The sequence below is a fragment of the Gallus gallus genome, chromosome 13 (assembly GCF_016699485.2).
Source record: "Gallus gallus isolate bGalGal1 chromosome 13, bGalGal1.mat.broiler.GRCg7b, whole genome shotgun sequence".
Taxonomy (NCBI): domain Eukaryota; kingdom Metazoa; phylum Chordata; class Aves; order Galliformes; family Phasianidae; genus Gallus; species Gallus gallus.
In genome coordinates this window covers 11,061,017-11,087,902 of record NC_052544.1, presented here as the reverse complement: position 1 = coordinate 11,087,902, position 26,886 = coordinate 11,061,017, and the positions used below count along the sequence as shown (strand labels likewise).

The 26,886-nt window shown below is 42.5% G+C and overlaps 3 protein-coding genes across 17 annotated transcripts in view; 1 reads left to right on the top strand and 2 right to left on the bottom strand.

Annotated features, from left to right (window-relative positions):
* The window catches only part of SGCD (sarcoglycan delta), a 358,597-nt gene extending 346,694 nt beyond the window's left edge, over positions 1–11,903 (top strand). The window contains exon 9 of one of the 2 annotated variants that reach the window (XM_040647163.2): positions 10,810–11,903. In XM_040647163.2, coding sequence (XP_040503097.1) covers positions 10,810–10,917 — 108 coding nt within the window. In that variant the 3' untranslated portion in view covers positions 10,918–11,903. Of the gene's footprint in view, positions 1–7,594; positions 8,285–10,809 lie in introns of those variants that run through there. The other variant, XM_040647162.2, reaches the window with a different exon arrangement.
* Positions 488–16,666, bottom strand: TIMD4 (T cell immunoglobulin and mucin domain containing 4). Of its 6 annotated transcripts, none has more exons than XM_046900351.1 (13): positions 15,187–16,666; positions 15,014–15,079; positions 10,898–11,242; positions 10,257–10,604; positions 9,537–9,596; positions 8,489–8,836; positions 7,082–7,375; positions 6,445–6,534; positions 4,938–4,997; positions 3,454–3,506; positions 2,769–2,853; positions 2,279–2,309; positions 492–1,132 (listed from the first exon to the last, which is right to left on the bottom strand). In XM_046900351.1, the coding sequence occupies exons 2-13, from the start codon at positions 15,060–15,062 to the stop codon at positions 1,060–1,062; spliced, it is 1,836 nt and encodes a 611-aa protein (XP_046756307.1). In that variant the 5' UTR covers positions 15,063–15,079; positions 15,187–16,666; the 3' UTR covers positions 492–1,059. The 6 variants fall into 6 exon arrangements, with proteins under 6 accessions (NP_001383835.1, NP_001383836.1, NP_001006149.2 ...); XM_046900352.1 differs by having other exon boundaries at positions 10,257–10,406; NM_001396906.1 differs by lacking the exon at positions 15,187–16,666 and having other exon boundaries at positions 488–1,132; positions 15,014–15,086.
* Positions 16,381–25,437, bottom strand: HAVCR1 (hepatitis A virus cellular receptor 1). 9 transcript variants are annotated; one of them, NM_001305578.1, is given in 8 exon segments: positions 16,381–19,133; positions 19,537–19,576; positions 20,055–20,169; positions 20,937–20,993; positions 21,258–21,334; positions 23,060–23,110; positions 23,682–24,026; positions 25,170–25,437. In NM_001305578.1, coding segments are annotated over 8 exon segments (828 nt in total). In that variant the 5' UTR covers positions 25,219–25,437; the 3' UTR covers positions 16,381–19,039.
* Between the last annotated feature and the right edge of the window lie 1,449 nt (positions 25,438–26,886).

Below are 26,886 nucleotides of genomic sequence, written 5' to 3'. Positions count from 1 at the left end.
GGGATTGAAAACTGCAGGCAGTGGTGGTAATGGGTTTGAACCGTTTCCTGTGCTGATCCCACAGAGCTGCTGAGGACTTCAATGACACAGATTAATGATGTATCCCACAGATGACCCCTCATCCAAGCAAGCCCCCATAGCCAGTCCCACTGCACTGACCCCACCAGGCAGACCATCAACACAAGCTGTATTTTAGAGCCTAAATCTCAACCCAGCTGAAACATCAATTCGCAGCTTGTCATGATGAGGGCAAAAAGGCAAGTGTAAACAAATGAGTGGAGATCCCCTATGCACACTGCTGGAGGAGACAGGGATTTACCAGTGAGTGGTGGGGGATGTGATGGGGTTGGACTTCTGGGTCATTTTCCACCTCTGGAAATGCTGCAGCACTTCTTTGGAGAGCTGAGATAGCACACCAGTCATTGCAGCACCTGGGGAATAACTAACTCCTGCTTAAAGGCTCTAGGATGTGGCATAAAAAATGCAATTTCTAGTGGTAAATTACAAAGTTTATTAGCATAGTCTCCCAGGGTCAGTCGAACATGCTGAATCAAGGGCAGCATTGGAACCCCTGAAGTGATCTACATCTTTATTTATTCTTACAGCATTCCCGTGGCTTAATTTTTCTCTTGATTATATAAAAGCAATAAGAAACTTTGTATTTGCTGATTTGTATATTTCTTTGCACTTCAAAGTTAAGCAGGATTCACTGCTATTTCTTCTATTCCTCACAGTCTGAGTTGTATTCAAGGAAAAGCATTAGTAAAACTCGGAGAAAAACATTTAATTTGGTATTAATAAGAACACAGATCCCAGAAATACTACTGAATAATGCATACTCTAAAAGAAGCTTCTTTACACAGTGAGCTTTAAAGGTGAGATGGCAAAATTTGCACAAAGATTTTAAATTTTCATAGTTGAAGCTTTGGCCTTTGGTTTACACCCACTGATATTTTGAGGGCTCACAAACGTCTCTCCATGCAGCTCGAAACAGGTCCTTTCTATTTGCAGTGCAGCTGTGCTTTATTCCAGGCCATCCACTGACAACGCAGGAGCTCTTCACAGCACAAAAAGGTTGTTTTCTCCTTCAGAGCCACTGAAAACTTTTTCAAGGTCTTCAGCTGGTCTAAGGCTGTAGTGATAAGCATAGATCAGTATGGATGGGGCAAAAGCACACTGATGCTTCAGAGCACCCTTTCTTATTTGCAGTGTTGGCACATCCCCCTTGAAACAGAGACCAGAGCTACCGAGTCCATTGATTTCAATAGTAAAAAGTATGCTTATTTACGCCATGAAGTATTTAACTTGTATGCATCATTCTAACAGTTAGGAAAGATCTTATAGTGACAGCTGGCAGATAAACACTATGGGGTTCAGAAAGGAGCCCTTCCTTGGTCCCTGGCCCTCATCTCTGATGTAGTATGTAGTAGGAGACCATCTACTATTTAAGAAGTATTGGTACTGGTGATACTCCAGTGGATAACCCTGTGTTTGGTTAGAGAAAATCCTGTGTTCAAGACAAGCCAAAAAAAAAAAAAAAAAAAAGAGCTTATTAGGAACACCTGCGCTGGGTGATTCATCATACTTAAATATTCCACTTCTGTTTCAAAACGATCACCTCAGTGGTCACCTGGTATAGTTCTGTGTGACTCAAAGAGGATGTGACGGGGTGCAGTGGCCCCATGAGCGCTGCAAGATTTACCCGCTGGTGGGAGGTTTGGTTTGCCACGCTGCCACACTGTGCCCTTCCTGGGCCCCATTTTTTATTTATTTTGTCTGTTGCAATGGATTGCTACCTCATGGAGGACTGTTTGTAAATCTCTGATCCCTTTCAGAGCCAAGATGAGCAGATGAGAAAAAAATTGTCTCTTTTTTTCCCACTGTTTACATCTTCCTTGCTTTAAACCAGCCTCACCAGGCTCATGCACTAGGATTTACCCTGTCCATGGCAGGGAACTAGATGACCATTAAGGCCACTCCTATACTATTCTGTGATTCCATTTGGTCAAAGAATAATGCAGGTGAGGAATTTTCTTAAGGTGGGGACAGTGTGTCCCAGTGTCGGCTGCTAACCTTCCCCAGTGCTCTGGGTGTCTGCTCAACACTATATATGAGAAGTTTCCAGGAACCACTGTTTGATTTTCCGGGGTGAAGTTGTCTGATAACTTAACATTATCAGCCTCACAAACCAGTGCTGTGCCCTTTGCAATTAGTGGCAAATAACTTCTGAGAAAAAGATACGTTGGAACTTTTAATAGAAAATTATAAAATGGATTACCTTTTTAAAATAAATTTCCTTGTGTGTCTTCCTAGAAGCAAAACAACATTGTCACAATGACAGAAAAGAAATCTACAATTCTATCAAATCAGTCACGTGAGTTCAGAAGCAAAGACAGCAAACTGCAACATTTCTGTGAGCTAAATAGGGAAGAAAGGATCTCATTCTAAGCTACATCACTGTTCACCAGGAGCAATTCCAGGGAACTATAGAACCACATTACTAAGAACAAGAGCCCTCAGTGAGAATCAGAACTTGACAAGCGGATGCTTCTTTGCACGTGTTTCCCCCTCTTGCATCCCTACCTCATCCCCATGGTGACACAGTCCTGGGCCATGGACAAGAGCTCCATAAAATGAACTGAGTGCTGTTACACAGTCCGTGGCAGATCTACCAGAGGATTCATCAGAGATACAGAAGGATATCTGCATTGGCCACCAATGGAAATATTAATAAAATAAAAAAAAAAAGGTGCTTAAGTGGTACTTACGTTTCCAAAGCAACGATAAGACTATCAACATTAAAATAATGGATATCCCTATGAGAGATACGGTGAGAATGGTGGAGATGGGAAACTGGAAAAGAGAAGAGAAAAATTGAAAAGTCTTTGAAAGCATTTCTGCGTCAGAGCTATCCATGCAGAAGTGAGCTCCAGGCTAAGAGCTCTGAGATGTCTGCACAAGGCTGAGTTTGCAACACTCTGCTCAGCTTGCCAGAAGACGACATGTCAGGATGATCATGATAAACAGCATGAATTGCCTGTTAAATATTTAATAAACCTGCCTCTGAAGCATTTGAGCCTAAATCCATCCCACTAAACATGAACTCCTCAATAAGTCTGTAGGAGCTTAGTCACCCTCATCTTTCTCTTAACTAGAGACAGGGAAATGCAACAACCTCCAACAAACCTCACACCCAGATGACAGCACCTCATGCAAAGGTGTTGGAAGGATGAGGGATTTTTGGAAGTGCCCAAACCAGATGGGATTGGAGCAGGTTTTAACACAACCCACAGGATCAGCAAAAGGTGAATAGGTGGTTCCTGAGCTTCTGCACAAAAGTCCAGGCTACTGTTTTACAAAGGTTGTCCGTTTGGCATCAACGCATTGAAAAATCACCAGCCCATCCTGCTGGCTGAGCTGATTTCTTGTTAGTCAAACACTCGTGAAACTTACGGAAAGTTTCATCCCAGTTTTCTCTGTATTGCTGTCTGAACTCACTGAAGTCTCTGAAAACAGAAGAGAAGTAAATTAGTACTGGCACAGTCATCTGAGGGAGGGAGGGAGGGCCACTGTGCAAAGTCTGGCCTGAGTAGGAGAAATGTAGCACCTCACAACCAGCAGTTTACAATCTCTTTCAGCCACAAACTGTATACAGGGAACCATCAGGAAGTGTCAGCCTTCATCAAGGAAATAAGAGGTTTCCAAGGGACAACCCATGAAGCAAGACAGAAGAAACTTGTCTCTTGCAAGAGAGCCTTAACTTCCGTAAGCATGACAAGATGTAGCAGAGAGCATGGGTAGTCAGCAAGGCACGAGTTTAACTGGAGGAGCTGCCTCTGTTTATCTGTGGTCAGAACTATGTGTGGTTGCTTTAAGTGGAAACCACAGGAAATACCTTTACGTTAAGATAACTTACCACAGGTCTAAGGTAGCTCTATCAAGATGGTACTTTAGTGTGTTTCCTTTCTTTCTTTCTCTCTTTATTTAATCTTAGGTTATTAAAAATAATTCAGTTTTCTGGTTTTCTAAGTTTTGGGCATAGGAATGAACCAAATGAATGCTCAAGAAATCTTGCAGCAAACTTACAGGCTGCTGTCCTTTGATCCCACTATCTTGATTTTGTCTGGTGACTTTAAAGCCACAGAAAAATTAACCTGGACATGGCCTGTGCTCATCATGATCTCATGCTACGGAATACTGAAGTATTTAAGCATTAGAAGCTCTTGATGCCTCACAGGAGGCATCAATGCCGAACAGTATCCTAAAGACCGAAGAGTGGCTCAGCTAAGCAAATTGAAAAAGCTCATCTCAGGACAGGAGAGGTTCTGTGCTTTGAGTCATACCCTAATGTATGGAAAGACTGATGAGAAGTGCTTCCAAGGGTTTGACAAGGGAACAACCACAGAGCCCCTGTATTAGCAAAAAATGCACTGGGGACCAGATGAGTCACTTGATAGGGCACGTACATGTAACACACTTACGGTGTCCCAAACCACAGCTGAAGGAAACACTGCGCGCATGAGGCTCACAGAATGTCACCTGGCAGCAGGGCTGATCAGGCAGTCACAAGTAATCCCACTAGAACAAATTTGCATGCTTGTTTTTTTTTCTTTTCCTCCAGTAGATAATTCTTTTGGTGAATTTCCCCTGAATATCTCAGTTCAGACCAGCCTCCCTATGACAGGTGAGCTGCTTTGATTCCATCTACCAAAGCATGTGTTTGAACGTTATCAAAGACATGGACAGGACAGAGGTAGCTCACATGCATGCAATTTTAGCAACAGAATATTTCCATTGGAGTAGAAAACAGATTCTGGTGAGTAACAAATACAGCATATCTCACTCTGGCACACATGTCCCATGGGTCAAAATTAGACTTTCTGGCAGCAACCCACAGCCCGCTTGGTGGAGCAACTATTGGTGCCTCCTCTCCGTACCTGAGGGACCAAGGGTTAACTTCGGTGTCTGAAGTGTGGTTGGCTCTGGCAGTGCTGTTGCTGGGGAAATCAGGCAAAGACAGAAGAGAAACTAAATGAGAGCCTGCTCAGCAGGAACCAAACACCCAGCTAACCCAATCTGTCTGGCAAACGCTTGTGAGAAATTAACTAAAAAAAAAACAGACGAGGTTCTGCCTGGACTTGGCTTATAGCACAGCTCCACCAAACACAAACTGGGCACCGTCCACCTTGTTTTCTAATTCTCGAGTAGATTCTCAGTACCTCTGAAACATTACAGTACGATGATGCCCATGCAGGAACATGTTTTTGCTTTTTTGTTTTCGCTTTTTTTGAATTAAGATACGGTGCTTAACTATGCTGCAGCATTTTCAGACACATGGCAGTTTGGCTGTTGGAAATAGCATGACAAGTTTTTGCAGGGGTGGGAGCATGCGTGATTCACATAGCATGGTACATTGCCTGCTGTTACTCATTTAGTGATGGCTCTTTCTAGCCCACGGTTTCCTCCTGAATCCCAGAGGTAAGCCTCTTTCCAAGACTCCCTGTTTACAACAACAGAACATGGGTATTATCCAGAATTATATCAAAAAGATGAGAAGCAGAATAGTGCTGAGAAATGCTCACAAATGCTCAAGAGAACAGTTAAGCCTCTTTCATGAGCCTCCACGGGCATTCAGGAATGATTTCCTAAACTGTTTGTGTTGCAAGTCTCTAGCCCTATCAAAAGGAGATCTGCAAAAACCTAAATACTGTGTTTCCAAGTGTGCAGTGGCCTCTCCTAACAGCCAGATATGACACTATCCTTGGATTTTAGTTTTCCATTTTTAAAGTCATCGTTTCCAGGTGTCTGATGGACAGGCTCTGACACCTGAACGACATGGTCTGGTCTTCATTTGTGCTTGACTGGGAGCCATGCAGTGCAAACTTCGTGAGAGTTTGCTCATTTCTCAGGTCTGTCATGACTTTGTACCCCAGTTCCTTTTCTCTTGAAGGACTGACTGATGGTTGTGGTAATTCCCTGCTGCTTTCCATCATCAGCAGAAGCACACAATGGGCACTGGAGAGCTGAGCCTGCAGCCACATCTGGCTGAATCTGTTCAACGATGACATTCAGGGAGTGTTTGAAACAGAAAGCTCAGTGGATTCACAATGATAACTGATCAGATATTTGATGATTCAGCTTGGATAGTGACAAAGAGAAGTTTTTACTTTAGACCCAAGATACCCAACAGCAGCAAGTGACTCAAAACCAGCTTCCTTTGGAGGCCTTGAAAACATTCTGTTTCCATCTGTTGTTTCATCCTGACTTCAGACAACTACTCTGTGGACCCCAAACCCTTCTCACTGATACATGCAACAAATAGCTACCAGTAAATGTTTGGTACACTCTTAAGAATACCTCTTAATACTCAATACTTCTGTTTATGACAACATCATCGTTTCTCTGAACATGCAACATCTGATCTTCCAGCGTTACTGTGCTCACCTACAGTTGGCACATCATCTGTCAAGAGAGAACTGTTGGCCTCTTCAGTTCTGTCTGTAGTCAAATGTATACTTGGGAATTCAGTAGTCACTGAAACAAAATAAAAGTCACTGGTCATAAAGATCACTGCTTAGGGGGTTATTCGTATGGTGTTCAGAATTGCTCATGCAATTCTGCATCTGCAACTAAGAGGTGAAACTGAACCACCATTCTCACATCTGCAGCTAATCTGAGTAAAAGATCTTTTCAATGGAGCATGTGAACTGTCTTTCCCAAATCAAAAAATACAACAGTTGCAGGCATGAGTGAATCTCCCAACCCAGGTGTAAATTTTGCTTTTATTTCTACTGTACTTAACGAGGTTTCTATCACCTAATTTCTCCAGCCTGCTAAAACTGCTCTGAAGGAAAAAACAATCCCCTGATCTCTTGACCATTCTCCATGGTTTGGCATCATCACCACGTGTGACTTCCTTGAACATAATATCTACGGACATACCCATAAGCATCTCAGAATCCTTCCAAGCTACAGTTAATCATTTGTCCTTGGAAAGTTGCTAAGATGCCTGAGTCAGCTTAACATAAAAAATCTCTGTTACACAGCCAAAAGAAAGCATTGGTACCAGTTATTTTTGTACCTTCGGGCTGTGTTGCGCAGAACACAGGTTCACCTTCAATCCATGCATCACTTGTTTCGAAATTGGTTGAAAAATCTGGGAGAGCACTGATAGTCATCACTTCTTCCATAACGTTATCACTTGTTGTCTCATCAAACGTTGGGGGAGACCCAGTGGTTGTAGGTGCTACTGTGGGGACAGCAGTCCACGTGGTTGCTTGAAGATCAGAAGTTTCTTGGAGAGCAAAAGTCGTTGTTCTGAAATGGTTGGGGGAAGTGAGAGCTTTTCCCGTGGTTGTTGTCATCAATGGAGGTGCTGTGTGGAAAAATTAACCAATAGAAAAGGTGGATCTCAGCATTCATAACTCACCTTGAGGAAAGCCAGTTAACCAAATTAATGAAAACGATCCATTTACTAAAACATTGTGACTGAAATTGAGATTTTTTTTTAAATAGTTGTCTAATCAGCAGAAAACAAGCCTCAGGTGAGCAATTCCCAGCGTTCTGGGTTTGATTTTTTTTTTTTTTTTTGCAGGTTTCAAACACTCCCTCCCTGACTCTCGCACAGAATGGAAGGACTGGAACCTTGCATAGCAAATCCCCTAAATGTGCAGAATATTATTGCTCTCCAATGTCCTCCTAAAAGTAAAGATACTGAATCCCTCAGTCATTCTAGATAAAAAAAAAACTTGGTTTTCAGCCACAAGTTTCTCATTAATTCTTTCAACCAGTCCTTTTTTTATGAACTGTTGCCCTCGGACTAGAAGATAGCAATGGGATTGCAGCATTTTTGCCCCACTCTCCCGATACATTGCTTACAACAGGCATATCTAGAGCTCTGTGTACATCAGCATCAATTGCACCCCAGAACAGCCTCCTGTAAAGACAGAAAAATAATTGCTCTTCCTGTAGTAGGGTTGGTGGCTACCATCTTTTCCCTGTGCTTTGTAATGCTTTTCAGCCTCTTGGCTTTGCAATATCCCTACTTTAATATGTAGCTCAGCCAAATAAGGGAAAAGTCATTTGAAAACCTAGGACAAAATTTCTGTATATGGGTTTCATTATAAAATTAGTAAAATCAAACCATCCTTCAGTGTTAGATGAATACCAAATGAAAAATTGGATTTAATTCCAATTCCAAGGGGTCTTCTGATGATTCCAAGTTCACTTAAATCCACAAATACTGTTGTGAAATGAAAAATTAAACATCTCATTCAGAAGGAAAGATGATTCAAGTAATGATTTTCTCATCAGAGGTGCTCACTGACTTTGATTCAAATGGGCAACGGGTTTCAGCCCTCCACTGAAAACTACTTACATTGATAAAAACACCTTCCATCAAAACCAAACAGCCAAACAGGCACAATTGGGTTTTTACCTCTCCTGCAGTGTTGGGTTTCTCTCAGGTGTATAAAGTCCCAAAACTCACCTTCGAGCACCACCAGCTGAATGTTCTTCTTGATGTCATTGAACCAGCCTGGGATCTCCACGCGGCAGCAGTATGTGCCCGCATCTTCTGCCTTCACCTCCTGAATGGTCAGAGACACATCTCCGTAGGAAATGTAGCCCTGTAGGTTGTACCGCTGCGATGTTCTGAATGTCACCTCGCTCCCAGTGGTGTGCAAAAGTTTGCCATTGCACTTGGAGTGTGGGCACGGGCCTCTGCCCCAGCACATATCGGAGATGTCCTTCTCTTGTGCCACCTGGTAGGAGCAAGGCAATGTGACAGGTTGTCCTATCACTCCTCGAACAACAGTTTCTGATGCAGTGTTCATTGCTGAGGAAGAAGAAAGAAAGAGGAGTGAGGAATTTTGGCAGCCTCAGCTTCAGGGCTCTGCTTGTGCAACACAGTGTGGCAGGAAAAGAAGCAGCACAGCCTGCAGAGCTCACCCTGTGACCCCAGGGGCCTTCCTTGCAGCCTATGGCAGCTGATGGCCCAGGGCAGGGTGGTCAACAGCCAGGAGCTCACGGGTGTTGGCTCCTTGTTGCTGCTGCTGCAGTCCTGGCCAACTGCTGTAGGCTGCTCACAAGGCGCATCATCCATAAAGCTGTTTTGATTCTGCATTGATTTTTAGGACCCACACGCTTGGGTTATGTGACTAAGTGTGCCCAAATATGTGACGACAGAAGCCGAGATCTGTTGCTGATGGCCTAAGCACAGGTAAAAACTGTGCAAATGGAATTTGGGAATTCATCTCCCTTCCCATGTCCTCTCTCAAGAGACGTATTTTCATTTTGCCCTCATCTCTTTTTTCCAACACCCATTCCTCCTGTATTTTTTTCAATTTCTCTCCCCACTACACTTCCCAAAAATAAAAAGGAAGGAAGAGCAGTTTAGCAGGAATACCCCCAAATACACAAGTACACAAAGTGCATATCTCACTCCAGCACACATGTCCCATGGGTCAAAATTAGACTTTCTGGCAGCAACCCACAGCCCGCTTGGTGGAGCAACTATTGGTACCTCCTCTCCGTACCTGAGGGACCAAGGGTTAACTTCGGTGTCTGAAGTGTGGTTGGCTCTGGCAGGGCTGTTGCTGGAGAAAATCAGGCAAAGACAGAAGAGAAACTAAATGAGAGCCTGCTCAGCAGGAACCAAACACCCAGCTAACCCAATCTGTCTGGCAAACCCTTGTGAGAAATTAACTAACAAAAAAAGACGAGGTTCTGCCTGGACTTGGCTAACAATGCACCTCCACCCAATGAAAATAGGACACCATCCACCCTTTCTATCACCTTATTTCTTCGGCCTGTTAACATTCCTCTGAAGGCAGGCTCAGTCACCTGTTCTTGCCATTTTCTCTGCTTTGGCACCAGCCACGACATCTGACTTGCATGTCCATTTTGATAAGGGCAGTGAGGCACTGGCACAGGTTGCCCAGGGACGTGGTGGTGCTCCATCACTGCAGACACCCAAGGTCAGGCTGGAGGGGCTCTGAGCACCTGATGGAGCTGTGGGTGTCCCTGTTCAGTGTAGGGGAGGCAGACCAGATGGTCTTTAAGCATCCCTTCCAACTCTAACGATTATATGATTCTAAAACATACTACCTATATGTATACTCAAATGCTCCAGATAAATCTTTCAAGCTACAGTTAATTGTCTGTCCTTGAGAATCTTTATGATGCCCCATTCAGGCTAACACAGATTATCTCTGTTACACAGACAAGTAAAGCATTGATGCTGGTTATTTTGGTACCTTCAGGAAGAGGGATTAACTCTGTTGAGTAGAAGAAGCCATCACCTTCAGTCCTCATATCAGCTGCTTGAAAACTGGATGAAAATTCTTGGAGAGCACTGGTTGACACCATTTTTTCTAGATAAGTGCCACTTGCTGTCTCATCAAATACTGGGGGAAAATAAACAGTTGTTACCCTCGGAGACTCAGTGGTTGCAGGAGCTGCTGTGGGGACAGTGGTTGTCAGGAAGACAGCAGTCCGCACTGTTCCTTGAAGACCAGAAGTTGTTTGGGGTGCAAAAGTTGTTTTTATGGGAAGTTTTGTGGTTTTGGAATCATTTTTCTTAGGCTTTTTCTTCACAGAGGGTGCTGTATAGAACGATTGTAAGCAAGAGATAAGGTGAATCAGAGCATTCCTTGAGGAAAGCCAAATGATAGTTTACCAAAAATTATCTACCTACCTCAATACTGTGACTAAAGTAAGGAGACTTACTGTTTAGATTTACTGCCTAATTAGCAGAAACCAAGGCTCAGGAAGAGCAAACCCATATCTGTGGGTTTGATTTGTTTCTAGGCTGCAAGCAGTTACTCCTTGACACACAGAAACAGAAGAACCAGAATCTTGTATGGCTCAAAAGTCCAGAGAAGACCCCAAAACTCACCTTCGAGCACCGCCAGCTGAATGTTCTTCTTGATGTCATTGAACCAGCCTGGGATCTCCACGCGGCAGCAGTATGTGCCCGCATCTTCTGCCTTCACCTCCTGAATGGTCAGAGACACATCTCCGTAGGAAATGTAGCCCTGCAGGTTGTACCGCTGTGATGTTCTGAACGTCACCCTGTTCCCAGTGGTGTGCAAAAGTTTGCCATTGCACTTGGAGTTTGGGCACGGGCCTCTGCCCCAGCACATATCGGAGATGTCCTTCTCTCGTGCTACCCGGTAGGAGCAAGGCAATGTGACAGGTTGTCCTATCACTCCTTGAACAACAGTTTCTGACATGGTGTGCACTGTTAAGGAAGAAAAAACTGAGAGTAAACGTGTGCATGTTCGTGGCAACAAAAGCTCATGACTGTTGCTGTTGACCCAAACACAAACCAGATGTGTGCAAATGGAATTTGGGAATTAGGCTCCCATCCCACTGTCTGTTCTAAGAGATTATTTGAAAGTTGTTCAGAAACCTGGTTTGAAACTCATCTGGTGTTCTCAGCCCACCATCACCTTCTCTGAACAAAAAAATTCTGTCATGGTTGCCTTTCTGTGACAGATTCAACAGTAGGGGCCAAATTACCTACTCTTGCATGAAATTAGGTCCTAACTAAGTTGGCAGAGAGGTGGGATCTGCCTATGGGAATCTATTCTTATTAAGCTCTTTCAGTCCCTGAGCAAGCCCTACCAAATCTCAGTTACCTGCAGACCCGTGTTCTCGGGAGCTTTAGCAGCTATTGTTAAACCAATGTTAAAAACAACAGATGCAGATTTGAACTGTGCTTTTACTCCTGATGACCAGCTCTTCTTTGGGTTTATAGTCAATACCCACCTTAGCATCTGGTTTGAATCTTTGTTATCATCCCCTCTTAACTTTACACTCAATTCCCAGATTGCCCTGAAAGAGATTTCTTCCTCATGAGAGACACTACACAAAAATAAAAGTTTACATATGATGATAAATCTCTGGTTTACATTCAATCTGTCTTTGTTGGCCCTCCTGCCTTGCTGACTTTTCCCCATGTTATCATTTACATACAGCAGAGAAGGAACCGAGGGACGTGGGGAGTACCCAGATCTGGTACTCTGCTGCAGCAAAAGGATCACCCCACAGATCTGATATCTTACTGTGTTTCCTTACCCCTAAGAAGACTTACAGCAGTTGCTGCTGTTATCACCAGCTCTGGCAGTGGTTTGCCAGACATTTCTATTTTGCCAGCTGTTTAAATGTCTTTTCTTTTTGGCGTGACTCCCAGATAGCAAACAGAGATGCCGCCAATTGTGTCCATGTCTCTCTTGTTTTTTCTTTAATGGACTATTCCCCAGGTGAGGCTTTAGCCTGTGGCACGCTGCCTCATGACTTGTTATTGGGATGACATTTCAGCTTCATTATTGCTTATCCCATTGGCAAGATAAGTTGACTGATTCAGGTTTCCACTGCTCCAAATGCTAAAAGGGTAGGAGCAGACAAAACAACATTCAATATGGCACGAAGGGCAGAAGTTTTAGCAGCGAAACAAATGAAGAATTTGGAAAAAAAAAAAAAAAAAAAGGAATTTCTGACTACAGATAAGGCGTTGCAAAATGGCTGCTTGTTTTACTGCTTGGAAAAAGTAGGCTCATTTGTCTTGTTACAGCAAAACAGAGAAAACAGACCGTTTGGGTGACAAGAGAACAAAATAATTCATCTGGTTGACCTTGAAAGTAGAGAAGCATGGGGTTAGTCACTGGAGCAGGTTAACATGTATTTTTAAGTCACCTCAAAAACGATGTATGTAAAACCAAGACCAGCTTGAACTATTCCTGGAGGTGACATCACTGCTGTTTGAGGATGAATGGACTTACTTATTTTCTGCTCTTGTTTCATCCCAGTCTTGCACAAAGCAAAAGTAGCTTAATTGAGCAACCCCTTAACAAATGAAATTCTGCCTGCTCTTCTCTTTAAAATAAGCAGAGACTTAAGCTTATTAAATAAAGAAAAAAGAAAAAAAAAAAATGAAAGAAATGAAGAAGAGGGAAGACACAAGGCACCAGAATGTCTCCAGGGCTGTTTCCCACAAGTACTGGTGCTAGGAAGTTATATTTTTTGCAGTTTCAAGTCCTCTTTTAATTTATGTGACGTTAATGTTCCTAGCATCTGCCTGCACCACAGGTTAGCAGGGAAAGCTTTGATACCACAACCATCTTGCTTCAACAGCATGAACCTCTTAGCAAGAACCAAGTAGTTTCTTTCTCAGCTGCAGACTCTTCCACAGACACATTTTCCAGAAGAAATAGTAAACAGGATTGAATTTAAATATCTTTGAAATTAAGAAAAGTTCCTGACACTGTTCTATCCTGACACCCTAGGCTTGTCCTTGCCCATGGCAATGACCTGCCTAGCCATCCAGTCTTGACCCAAGGCATTCTGAGCATCAGCTGTGCCTGGGCAGTCCCACTGAAGTCTGTGAGGTTTGTCACTCTGAATCTTTAATCTAAGTAAGAGAGAAATGCACTCCAGTTATTTACTATATATTCCAAGACAGGACGGTATTCATAACTGTTTAAATCATATATATATATATATATATATATATACACATATTTATATACAGTTGCCCTTGGAACAACCCTCAATGATGGATATCATTAAGTAGTGTAATTGCTGTTGTAATGGTTTTATCTCATGTAGACTAGTCTTTGGATGGACAAAAACATGCAAAACAGCTGGCCGAAAAAAAGAAGTTGATCTATCTTGATCTGTTTCAGGATAGCTTCTCCCATTTTTTTGCAGAAGACAATTGCTATCTTTTCCCTATCAACCTTATTTTTTATTTCTCCTTAAAGCTTTTGTAGTAATGAGGCTTCAAGGAAAACGTTCTATAAACCATAAAGAAATATTTAACTGTCCATCTTGAGCCTGAATGTACCCTTTCTCACTACAGAGCTGGGTTGAAGAGAAGACAGTAACAAAAAGTCATTCTCATTCTTCAGTAGCTCTACATAAAAAAAGTTTTTGAAAACAAGAGCAAATGGAGACCAGTTCCTCCAATTTATGTTGAGGATGAACATATGGCAAGGAAAGAGACCTCCTATTTCTTCTGCTGAGTCTGGCAGAAGACCAAAACTATTATGGAATTCCCAGGCTACATCACAGTGCCACTTGCACAGCAGACATCTCAGTGTATTTCGCCAACTACCAAAATCTTTCCACTACTTTTCAAAGTGAATTAAGGAAGTGCAATTGCTGTCATTATTATATTGGATATTTCATCCTGGCAGAAGTTGGTAGATTACTATTTAGTCATCTAAGGCAGCATTTCCTGAAATGTTGGAGTGATTTACAAGCACAACTCTCACTAGGAACTCATGCCTCACTGGAAGTGGGTGAAGACATGCTCATGAGTCAATTCATTCAATTTCATTCATTGAGATCCATTCAATTCATTCAGCAATTTGGAAACTGCAACACTGATGCCTAAATGTGCATGCAGAAATTACTACTGTTTCTTTGAGGATCCAGATTTTAGATGGGCAAACACTCAACATTTGCATTTAGAAGGAGAGTAATCTCCAGCCATGCTTTCCTTCATGGTTGGACTAGATGATCTTAGTGGTCTTTTCTAACCTCAATGATTCTATTATTCCTGTGACAGTTTGCAGTTCAAAGCAGCAGACAGACCCCAGAGTTTAAGAAAATATTTTCTTTATCACATATATATGTTAATAATCAATATTTCAATTCCCTGGCTTGGGTTGTGTCTGCCTTGGGTCATAGTGGAGATGCAGATAGAGAAGCAAAGCTGGCAATACATATTTAGCAGTAGTAAATAAATTAGATAAGTTGGGGGACAGAAAACTAACAAAGCTCATAGATAGAAGAAACCACATACATTTTTAAAATTAAAATAATAACATCTTGAGGTGTTAACTCTAACTCTGCAACTTCTCTGTAAGTTACAAATATGCATGTAATTTCTGTAAAAAATTACGTCCCTTTTCCCTGTGATGCACACATACATGGGTAAAACAAGTGCTGCCATTAAAACTTCTGTTTTCTGAGCAATCCCACAATCAAGTAGGCGAAGACTCACCTATGAAGGTCTGTATGACAATCCAGTGAAACAACACAAAGTGGGACATTTTGGCTGACGGCGACCCTAGGTCAGTGAGTGGAAGGAGAGAAAAACAGACTTTATAGCTACCATAAAAGATGCTGAGTGAGCTCAACTGAAGTTTCGTTTCTCCATTTCCAGATTTTACATACCACAATTGCTTCTGTCTTCCGGATAGGTGCCCTCTTCCCCTCCCCTTCCAAGATCCTGAGCGTGGTACTACCATCACAGGTCAAAATTGTTGTGGTTTTTATTTTTTTCTTTCCGTGAATTCTTAAGGTTGATTACTGTTACATGGTACTGAGCAGCAAAAAAAAAAAACTCTGTGCTCTTACGCTCTTAAACATCTGGCTTAATCTCCACCTGTGTCTTAAGCTTTCCTAATCCCTTCTTTTGCCCTTGATTCTGCCTTCTGCTTCAAGACTCCTCTATGTCTTTCCCCAGCTTCATATTTTCCTCATCCTTACTTGTTGGGTGATGGTCTGCATCAACTACCAGTCCAGTGCTGTCCTTAGACTTTCTCTTGCCATTGGCATACTTTAAAGCCTCTTTTATTGACTGACAACACACTGGTCAGTGTCAGCTGAGGCTGAGCTTTGACTTTTCTTGCTTCCTTGCTGCAAATACAAATTGTAGATAGACAAAATCCTGCGTAGGTAAATGTAATGTGGTGCAAATGGGGAGAACAATTCAAAGTTAAAATAATAAAATGATGGGCTTAGAACAGACTCTACCCCCTCAGTATGGGTTTTAGGCCTTATCAGGCACAGTACCATGAAGATATCACTTCTATGCTTGGTAACACTGGGGGGGGGGGCATATTTTAGCAATTATTATTAAATTATATATTCTCTGTTAATAAGCCATCTATTCCTTGAAAAGAGAACAAATCAGAAGACATCATTACACCTCTACACAAGTCTACTTTGAATCCCATCAGTAGTTCTAGTTCCCTCTACTTAAAAAGGCATGTGTTAAAACCAAAGAGTTTGGGGAAGACCAAAAGGTCTGGTGAAAAAAATGAAGAGCTTCCACAGTTGGGATAAGTGAATGGTCCATATCAAATCAGCTTGGAAAATCTTGAAATCTTGAGTGACACAGGAAGGTTTGAGAGGGATTAACTTTTTGATACCATCCCCACTCCCAACATAGCACCAAAGAATGATTCCTACATTTGCAGACCGGTTGACATCCTCATCCATTACACCACCATGTTATTCATGGCAAGAAGTAGATCCCCAATAGACTAGATTGCAGCTAAGCCAGAATACCTTGCTTCCTTCACCAGCAGTTAGCCATCCAACGCTGCAATATCTGGTCAGTAGCAGATTCAAGAAGCACAAAGCTCAAAGAACTCTTCTGAGTTTATTCTGAAGGGATGCTTCAGTGTAGCATAACAGCAATCAGTAGGAATAGACACAACAGTAGTGTCCTACAGTCAATATTATAAGGCACCTTAACCATCAATCAGTAAAATACCTAACTGACAGTATTCTACCAGGTACAATTCATACAATGCCAAGTAAGAATGACTCCAGCTGTTCTGTGAAGAAAAGATCTTATGAAACCTAACGCATCCAATATCCCAGATGCTTTTCCTCTACAGCAGGTCCTAGTTCCTCCTTCCTCTCCTATCACTACCATCACACGGTGATCATGAGCCAATGCTCAGCTGATGCCAATGCAAGGAGCAGCGGAATCCCACCTGGGACATTAATTTGGGTCATTATCTATCTACCACTTTCAATGAAGTTTCTCAAATCAGAATTAGTCAGCCTGTTCTAAGCAACTAGGGAAGGAACAGAGAAACATAGCATCATTCAGCTTTACTTCTTTACCAAAACGAGGCATTGAAAAAGGCCATCCAGAATCCATCAGATTCAAGTATGCTGGGAAGAACTAGAAAAATGTGCCTTGCTTTCTGTATCTATACTGCTATCTAGTGGCTTCTTGCAGGCAGAAAAGGAAAGGCTGAGTGCTCTGCAGCTTGTTGGCTTTATCAGGCTCAATAGGCTGCCAGCTGTGTGCAGCTGGAAAACCTCTTAATGGGTGAATAGGCTCAAGTGCCACCTGCACAACACTGGGGATCATTTTGAAATACCTATTCCAAGATGCACTCACATGAGTGGACGTAATTTTGCATAAAAACTCTCTGATAAAAAAATTAGTCTGAATTTGCCTGTAATACTAAGGAAAAAAGCCCCACTGGGCAAGCACCTTTCATTATCAGCAGTCCTCAGGCTCCTTAAAAGCACAAGTGGTTGGAATCAGCTGGTTTTGGAAACCCCTCACTTCTTGTCTGAATCCCTGTAAAGATTATTTGTTTGGCAAAAGCTGCAGGAAGCCAAAATTGCTGAAGACGTTTTCTGAGCTCTGGTTCAGAGATCAGGTCAGACTTCCAGCTCTGATTTTGGGCCAGCTCTAACCAGCTCTGGTTATGGGCCGTAGCCCACAGCAGTGACCTGTCAGCCAACCAGACAAAGCAATGTCTACAGAGAGACCACTGATTCTAGTTCAGTAGTTATTGCTAATAGTCAAACAAATAAATACAATCTTAAACTAACAGAACCGTTCTAGTCTCAGTATGTTCTTATACAAGGCAGCACATGACATGAAGAAACTGAATGGCAGAGCTGGTTACCAACTGAGGACAGGAGGTATAGCTGCTCCACTGACCTCAGCTCCCCATAACAACACAACCAGACCATGTCCAAGTGTCTCAGCTGTTAACATAACACCTACTGATTCTATTATTGCTCCTTTATGCCTCAATGATTGACATAGCTTTGTTCTATGCACGGCTCCTTTGAAAATGATCCTAATGACAAAGGTAGCTCTAAGCCTGCTGTCCTTTATGGCAGCGTGTGCTTTAGGAATTGCACTGTGGGCTGAGCTGCAGGGTGTAATTTGCATCCACTCAGTGAGAGCTGGTCGCTCTCCTGCCTGAAGGAGCAGAAAACTACAGAGTAGTTTCATTTGCCTGGTTGCTTTAGAGACCTGGAAAAGAAATTTTCCACCCTGAGAACATCTCAGGGCATACAAGGGCCCAAGGAGAAAGCCACAGCAAGAAATTGACGCATTTTGTAGAGGAAAATGCACTTAGTCACAGTTCTCTGAAAGCAAGGTGTGAGTATTCCGTAAGCTCCAACAATACCCCCACGAGGGGGTGAGCACCAGCAGCCCCTCCAGCTTTAACCACGAGTGGGCAGGAACCAGCACACTGTGTAACCAAGCTGCTATCAGTAATGGGCATGCCCAGCTTCAAGAAAAAAATAATGAAAAGTGTTTTGACATAAGATTACTAGCAAGGTTTTCCATCTGTTGCCTGTGTCGAAGCAGCTATAAGGTTGCTCCCTCCCTCAGATGACTGTTTTGTAGCTAGTAGATACAATACGCAGTAGAGACAATTTTAAGATTGTGGGTGGTTTTCCTTTTGTGATTGAAGAGTCATCCTGCCACTTCCTTTTTTCTGAAAGTAAGAGAGAATCTGAAGCAGACTGTATCTTAGAATGGCTTATGTTGGAGGGGGACTTTAAAGCCCATCCAGTCCCATCCCCTGCTGTGTGCTGGCTGATGCTCACCAGCTCAGGCTGCCCAGGGCCCCATCACACCTGGCTCTTAGCATCTCCAGGGATGGGGCACCCACAGCTCTGGGCAGCAGTGGCGTGGCCTCACCCCCCTCTGAGTAAAGAATTTCTTCCTAACATCTCACCTAAATCTCCCCTCTTTCAGTTTAAAGCCATTCTCCTTGTCTGTGGTAACTTTCCTAATGGTTTGATAAATGGAATCTGGAAATTTCCATTCAAGCCAGTTGGGTTTCTGTTTCTGGAACAAGCTGATAAAAGTTTTTAATTAGAATTGTAGCTTTTATTTGCTTTACTAGAATGATATGAGTGATGCTTTAGTAGTCCAGACACACTTAGCTGCAGAGCAGAGGGAGCAGCTATCATTTTTGGAAAATATTTAAAGTCCCAGAGATGACAAAGGTGAGCACGCATACAGTCCTTAGTGTATTGTGTAAATGTTTTCCTCTGCGTGGATCTCAACTTCCAGGGCACTTTGGTTCCCAGCACGTTCTGTTCTCCAAAATGCAACAGAGCTGCACACATGAGTAAAAACAAGGCTGTTAAACAACAGACAATAGAAACACAAAAGAGCAGGCAGTTAAATGAACCAGCTCACTGGAACAATTGTAAAATATGCAAAAACACTTATTTAAACACAACTGATAATGAATCATTTTTCCATTTATGAGACAACCCACACTTGAAGTTTGCCTACTCCCTAATGCACTGAATTGGCAGTTAGACCCATTTTTTGTTTATTAACTAAGGATGAGTAGTAGGATTTATTAATTTCTTTGCAATGTTTCTTATTAAATTGAGATTAAGAACAAAATCAAATTAGAGTATGTACAGTCAGCATGCATCTAGCAGGAATCACAGCAGCTCCTTCTGGGACTTAGTTTGTCCTATTAGCTGAAGCAGAAATAGAATACTTACCTTGCAAACTTACTCAGTTTCTTCATATTGCGTAAATATCCTAAGGATGATCCAGAATGAAAATAAAGAAAAATAAACATTGTTCTTTAAACCATCCTAAATAAGTAAAGTTTCAGGTTTAGCCAAAAAAGAAAAAGTGCAGGAAATGAAATTAGGGAACTTTAAGTGGAGGTTTTCAGTATAGGAAATCCCCATAAGTTCCATGAAGCTAAATTCATGTGGTTTGGTCTGACCAAGAGCATTTAAGGAGAAAGTCTGGCACATGAAAAACATTGGGTATAGTGACATGAAACCAGGGCCTCCTCCCTTCTCTTGGGAAGGTCAGGGACAACACGGGCAGTGCCCACAAGGAAAGGAGCAGCCAGGGGATGTGGGTTTGTGCCACATCTCCTCAGCAGACCCAGGTAAGGTGGACATAAGCTCACTTTCATGACACAGGAGACACGTGTGGCAAAGCCACAGCACTGATTTGATCTACCCTACCCACACTTGAATAACCACCTCTGAGAAGTACTTACGTCTACCGAGGAACAGACCCACAACAAGGATGACCAGAAACGCCACACACAATCCAGTTCTGAGGTAAACAGTCTTTTCTGAATACTGCTGACTATGAGTTGATATGGATGAATTCTGTCAAACACAAAACAGATCGGTGTCAGTGGAACTCAGAGCATAAATCCCATGCAGAACCCAGCGGCCACTTGTGCATTTTGTAAACCTGCAGTTAAAATGCACTTGAGAGCCCAACTTGAGATAGTAGTTTCAAGTATTCACAACATTTATGTGAACCCTGCTGTTAAATATATTATTTCTTAATGTTGACAAAGAACCTGAGGTTATGACCAGTCCCATTTGTTCACATTTGTTCGTGGTTCTTTTCAGCCCAAGGAAGAAGCCTAACATTTAATACTGTTTCGTGACTATTTTTATTTAATCATAAGGTTAAATAACCCCTGGTGTTTTCCCTCTGCCTCCCTTTTTGGCAGCTTACTCAGTAGTTATTTGGAGCTTTATCCCAGGAAGTGAATATGCCTTCACCTTTCAGCACAACTTCTTCTGGAAGCCAGCCGATAGGTATCCAACCATTCCCTAAGAGCTGGGAAGATGCTGGAAGGTAGCACAGTCCCTGACTTTCTGCACATGCAGCAATATGAATGCCCACAGTACATACTACCTTGCAGAGCATAACATCAAGGCTTCCCAAATGGTAGCTTGGCTGTCTTGTCTTCCTGACAAAAATTAAGATGATGCTACTGCTCGTTAACACACAGCATGAGCTGGAGGACTCAGCAGGGCACACAGGGCTGTGTGCTTGAACTCCATACACAGGCATGGAGGGTGGATCCCTGTGCTGTCATGTGGTCCATTTTTGACCCTTCCCCACGTCCTGCCGGTACCTGCAGGCTTGAGGTTACTTCTGGGTAGTCTGAGGTGCTTGAGTAGGAACCAGAGGCCTGAAAGGCAATACAGATATTGCTAAAGGTCTTCCTTCCCACTTTAGTAGGAAGGAAACAGTTTTTGCAAGCGAAGCACTTTGTTTTCTCCCTTTCATAACAACCCCATGAGCATTCTTTTGTAAGCATTAAATGTGCAGACTGGAAACAAATATATATTATTTTGCAATCAAAACAAAACGCTGTAATTCAACTGCAGGAATGACCCAGTAACTTCCGATGTCTAAGCACATCATCTCAGTAGAGCACAACAGGCATGCTTACAGTCTCAGGAGCTTCCGAAACAGAAACTGGTGGCCACGTGCTGACAGTAAAGGATTCTTCACTGGCACTCCCAGGAGCTGAGCAAAAGCAAGACAAACCAACACATCACTTGTACAGAAAACCATTCTGCTTGGACAAAGAAGGTATACTGCTGACCTGAGACCATTGAACCTAAGTACCTCCGTCTAGAGTCTTTGCAGTGCATATTATAAAGATGTTGGTGCCATCCAAAGGCATTGCTAAACTCCTCCAGTGCCCTTTTCAGAGCTCTGAAATCTTTCCAGGAAACACCTGCTATTATCTCAACACAGAGCCTAGAAAGATGGAGTTACCGAGTTGGGCTCTGGATCCATATCATAGATCAGAGGAGGCAGAGGATGTAAAACTAGATTATTTGATGAAAATTGATAAACACCAGCTCCGGGCCTTGAAAGATGAATTGATGTAGAGTTGCAGACAGCAAGTGGTACTTTTGAAGTCCCAGATCACAGCTATACAATAAACAGCTGACTGAAGTGTGGTACATTTGCATAGGGCATGCAGCAGATTTTGAGGTAATTTCCCAGAGCAGTTTTCAATATTTAAAATAGAGCTACAAACTGCTATGTTATCCGCATCATCCGTCACAGTTTCTCTGTGTGCTGTCAGATGATACAAAACCTTCCTGAAAACAAAATCTTCTATTCACGCTATGACAATCCCAGGTGGCTCCTTTCATGTTATAAATGGTTAACCTTATGCCATAAGCTGCATTTTGAAGAGTGAGGATCATCTGCTTCACTGTCCTCTTTTTCAGTGCAGATGCTGGAACATCCCTACATCAGAGGAACACAGCCACCCATCTTTTTAAATCTCCCCGTGCAGAAATTGACTTGTATTCTCAAAGCACAAAAAAATTGCTCCCCAGCAGCTAAGGAAGATGTCACATGGTTAAGAAAACCCCATGAGAGCTGAGACTGAAAGCCCTATCATTTGCAACAAGAATAGAAATGGTTTGAGAACACTTTCACTTCTTCTTCCAAGAAGGAAATGCAAGTGTTGTAACATCTTAGTGTTGCTCAACTGGTAACATTTAAGATAGAGGGATAAATACAAATAGCATCCCTGATTTTTCTTTCAAAATCCTGCCATTAAGCTGTCATTAGACCATGAACTCTTATGTGTGTACTGGATATTAAAGTTGGCTTTTTCTGATAAAAAAAAGAAGCTGAGTGGGTATATGACAGGTGTCTACAAACACACAGAGTAGAACAAAGCTGAATTAGGAAGGGATGCTCCAACACAATGATGGGCCCCACTTGAGACTATGCATATACTACAGGGGATGCGGGCAACCTCTGAGACACAGGCTACAGCAGGGTAAAAGGATACTTAGAATACAGTATGTTGTATCATAACATTTCTGCTATTTCTACATTCCTCCTCAATTCTCTGCAGTCTGGCAGCTTCTAAAACCTGGTGTTTTATTGTTCATGGGATGCACTTTCAGATGACAAGGTGAGACCTTATACCACAGAGGAAACATGCCCTGAAACAGCCACAAGGAAAACAACACTTGTAGCACCAATGAAGCTTCTAGTTAAGCCCAACACCTGGGAGTGACAAACATGTTCCTACTGCTAAGCCCTCTATAGAACATGAGGTGGAATTTCCAGGCCAAGTTCAAATCTCAATTAGTGTGTGTCTCAAGTAAATTTTAGCCAAGGTATTTACATCATCTGTCATTTTGTTTCTTTTTTAAGATGAACATTTTCAATGCAGCCAATATATGCTATTGTGATTAATACTTGGAAGAAAGTTACCTGAGGTCGGTGGAGAGGTGTGAGTGAGAGGACTTGCAGTAGAGACCCTAGCTGGTGTTAGAGAAACAAACAACATGCATTATAATTAATGTCCATTCATGTAGTGAAAAAGAGAAAATGTTTCTATAAAGGCGTGCTTGAACCAGGCACATGTCTGTGAGACAACTGTTCCATACTTTATCATATTTTTTACAAGTAGAGAAGAACTAAAATCAAAAGAAGAGTTTCCTTAAAGAAAAGTTGTCCATGCTAGTTGTGTATCCCTGGGCTTTACCCTGGAACCCAGCAGAAAAAGATGAAGCACTGTCTTTGTGATAAAGCTGCAAGTATGGCACTTCAGATACCCTACAGTGCCCTCATTCTTCATTTCAATAAATAGTACTTCCAAGGAAACTCAGTAGCACTGCATACCATTAAACAAAGCACCACTGCCTTTGTTCTTTGCTTTTTTTACTGTTATTACTGCAGTGACTGCAATCCTAGTGATTACAACATTCTCAAAGGCAGATTAGCTTTAACCCAACTAACGGCAGGTCTGCCAGATGCTAAAGACTGATTTTACAGATGATGACAGAAATCACTTCCTCCATAAGCTTCGAACTCCAGACTGAGCAGCACTCACCTCTCTCAACCACCACCTGGAGGTTGGTTGTCTCATCGTTGAACCACCCTGGGATCTCCACACGGCAGCAGTACGTCCCACTGTCTGTTTCCTGGGCATTCAGGATGGTGAGGGACACGTTGCCCTTCAGCAGGTCCCCTTTCAGCACATACTTCGTGTGATGCCTCTCTGTCACCTTCCGCCCATCTGTCCAGATAATGGGTTGAGAACATTTGGAAGCGGGGCAGGCGTCCCGGCCCCAGCACATTGAGGTGATGTCGTATTCTGTCTTAACCCTGTAAAAGCAGGGCACGGTGACATTCTGACCAACCTCTCCCTTCACCAGCAGTCCCGACACTGTGGGGCCTGTGGACAGAAACACAGACATTAAATAGGTTGCGTGCAGCGGGCAAAAAGGTGAAGAGAGAATGGAGTTTGGACCCGCACAGCTCATGACCACATTCAGGTCAGTAGGTCTTTGTTTTTCCCTTAGCTTAGATTTAACCCAAGACAGGCATGGGAGAAAGGAAAGTGATCATTTTTCATTAAAAGGGGAAACCCTTCCTCCCTTTCAGTGAAAAGCCACTGAAAGGCAGTTTTCATCAGTATCATAGCTGTGCATTTCCTTTTTTTTTTCTTTCACTAAGACAGGATTTGGCCAGTGCCTATCAGAAGAGATCTTCCAGAGCTTTCCTAAAAACCTCTATACCTTTTTTCCCTAGCTCATATTTCCCCCTCATTCTAACCCGTTCGGTTCCCACAGCATGGGATCAAACATGCAAAGATGTCAGTTTACCCACGTTAACATTTCAGGGATAGAATTCACTGCAACAAGAATGGAAGTAGGAAACAGTCTAGCAACTAATCATCTCTAATCATAGAATGGCCTGGGTTGAAAAGGACCACAATGATCATCGAGTTTCAACCCCCCTGTATATCACTGGCAACGGTGCTGCCCTCGGCGGGTAGCCCAAGTTGTGCCAATGGATCCCAAGCAGCATATGGCTTCATTACCATTGCTCCTTGGGAAAAAGCAGTCCTGCCCAAGTTCATCTCAGCCATTTTTTTTCCTAAACTATGCTGTAATAATTATAAATAAGTCTTATGCAAAGATATTGCCACAATTACCTACTAGAAATTAATCTCTGACAATAACGCATTTTATTTAATACAAAAAGGAAACTCTAACTGAATCTCATCATTAAAGGCTTTAAAAAAAACTAGAAGAAAAATGTCCGTAATCTCTTTTTTGTCTGTTGAACATATTCTACCAACAAACGTTTAATGTCCATCTGCCTGTGTTAATAGCTCTGTTTTAAAAGGGAGATATGATCATCAGAATACTCTTAAGCCACTGATAAAGTTCTACTGTATATGCAAAACAGCCATTTCTGTGCCGTGCAACTACTCTTACCGTAACCCAAAATCTCCCTGCAACCCCCAGCAGCACTGATGCATGTTACCACCCTTCCATCCACTTCCAGCTGTTTTTCGTGCCCACTGAGTTACCTGTAAGCCAGATCAGAAGGATCCAGTCCAGGAAGAAATGAGAAGACATTGTGGCCAAGGATGAGGAACACTCTTATTCACTCTTCGTGCATCTACATTCGAAATAAACTATCGTTTTCATAAACTGCTGGTTTTACTTCTCAGTACTAGCACGTCAGCTTCAAACAGGATGATGCCCTTTGGTCTGATCAGGATTGCCTTTTCTGTGGTTAGTCTGTTAGTCACTGAAGCTGCTTCTGCTGCTGAGAACGCATGCAGCTGAATGCTTGCTGACTGTGGTTTGACTAGAAGGTTAAAATACTCAGCAGTACTTCAGAAATCTACTTCTCTTTTTTTTTTTTTTTCCCCCAGATCTGCTTGATTATAGCAGGTTAAACTGTTAGTACCACCGAGCTGAGTCACCAATAATCCATTGCCCCAAACTGCTTCCCACACCCTCTTCTTGCCATAGTGCATAGAATTAGAGGGAAGAGATTATATAAGATGCGTAGCAGACCGGTAAACAGAAAGCATTCAGCAACGTAAGAGGTTCTTAAGCATTATTAAACCAGCAGTTAATCCTAAGTTCTACTTCTAATATTGCTACCTTAAGCAAACGTGATTTCCTTTACAGGCAGGAACACTGGAAGCTTCCCTACCACTTCACAGGTGTAGCCTAAACAGAGCTGCAGTCTCTCATCGCTCAGCACTTAGAAGTTCTGCACACTTCTGAGCTTTTACCACACCGAGTACCACACAGCTCAGAAGCCACTTGAAAAGCTGGGTGGCAGCAGCAGTCGCTTAGGAGAAATGTGTTGAAATGTGTGATTTGAAAAATGGTGTTCCTGGCCACTCCGGGTTGCCCTGAGTGAGGATGTGGTGTCTTTTAATATCATTCGGACTAGAACTGCAGCTGTAATCAAATGTGATACATAGCAAATCCATGTTCTCTGCTGAAACAGATCATCTGCCTCGCACCCTCTTATACAGACAAATTAAGTCACAGGGAATGACTTTTTGTAACTAACAAGTAAATGCAGCCAAGGGGCAGAGCTACCCCAGCAACATTCCTGCAGGAAAAGGCTGGGAGAAAGAGTGCTCTCTGTATGCAGATTTAGGACTGTGGAAGAACACACTTCCTCTCTGCTACTCCTGTTTCTGGGGAGATAGGACACTGCAAGCAGCATTTACAGACATTGTTCCGACCATTAGCAGCAGTATCCTGGGACTGCTCTGCAAGGACAGAGTATAGCTTTGTTTTTCTTCCCTCTGAATGATCAGAACTTCCCCCTTTTGCCCACTGACAACACACTTGGCTTCCCTGTTTCAAACAACTGCACTTATTAAACAGAGTTAGCTCAGGGATAAAAGAACCAGCTTGTTGTTGTTGTTGTTGTTTTATAGCAGCATTTTGTTCCAAGTCTTCTTAGCATCTGACATTAACTTTATCCTACTGTGTTCCGTAAGGCATATATAATCCAATACATTTCATACGTTACATTTCACAGGAGCAGAATACTTCAAGTATCATCGTCACATCCAAAAGCAACATCAGAATTTCTTTTTTTGAGGTTAAGAAAGACCTTATCATCGTGAGTAGGCTAATCAGAAAAGACAACATTCATCGCCTCGCTTCTAAGTCAATGAGTCATATCCTACACAATCTGAAAGGCAGTTCCCCTACATGACATACATCACCCACTGCCTTCACTGCAGCTACAGTTAAGTTGTTGGGTTA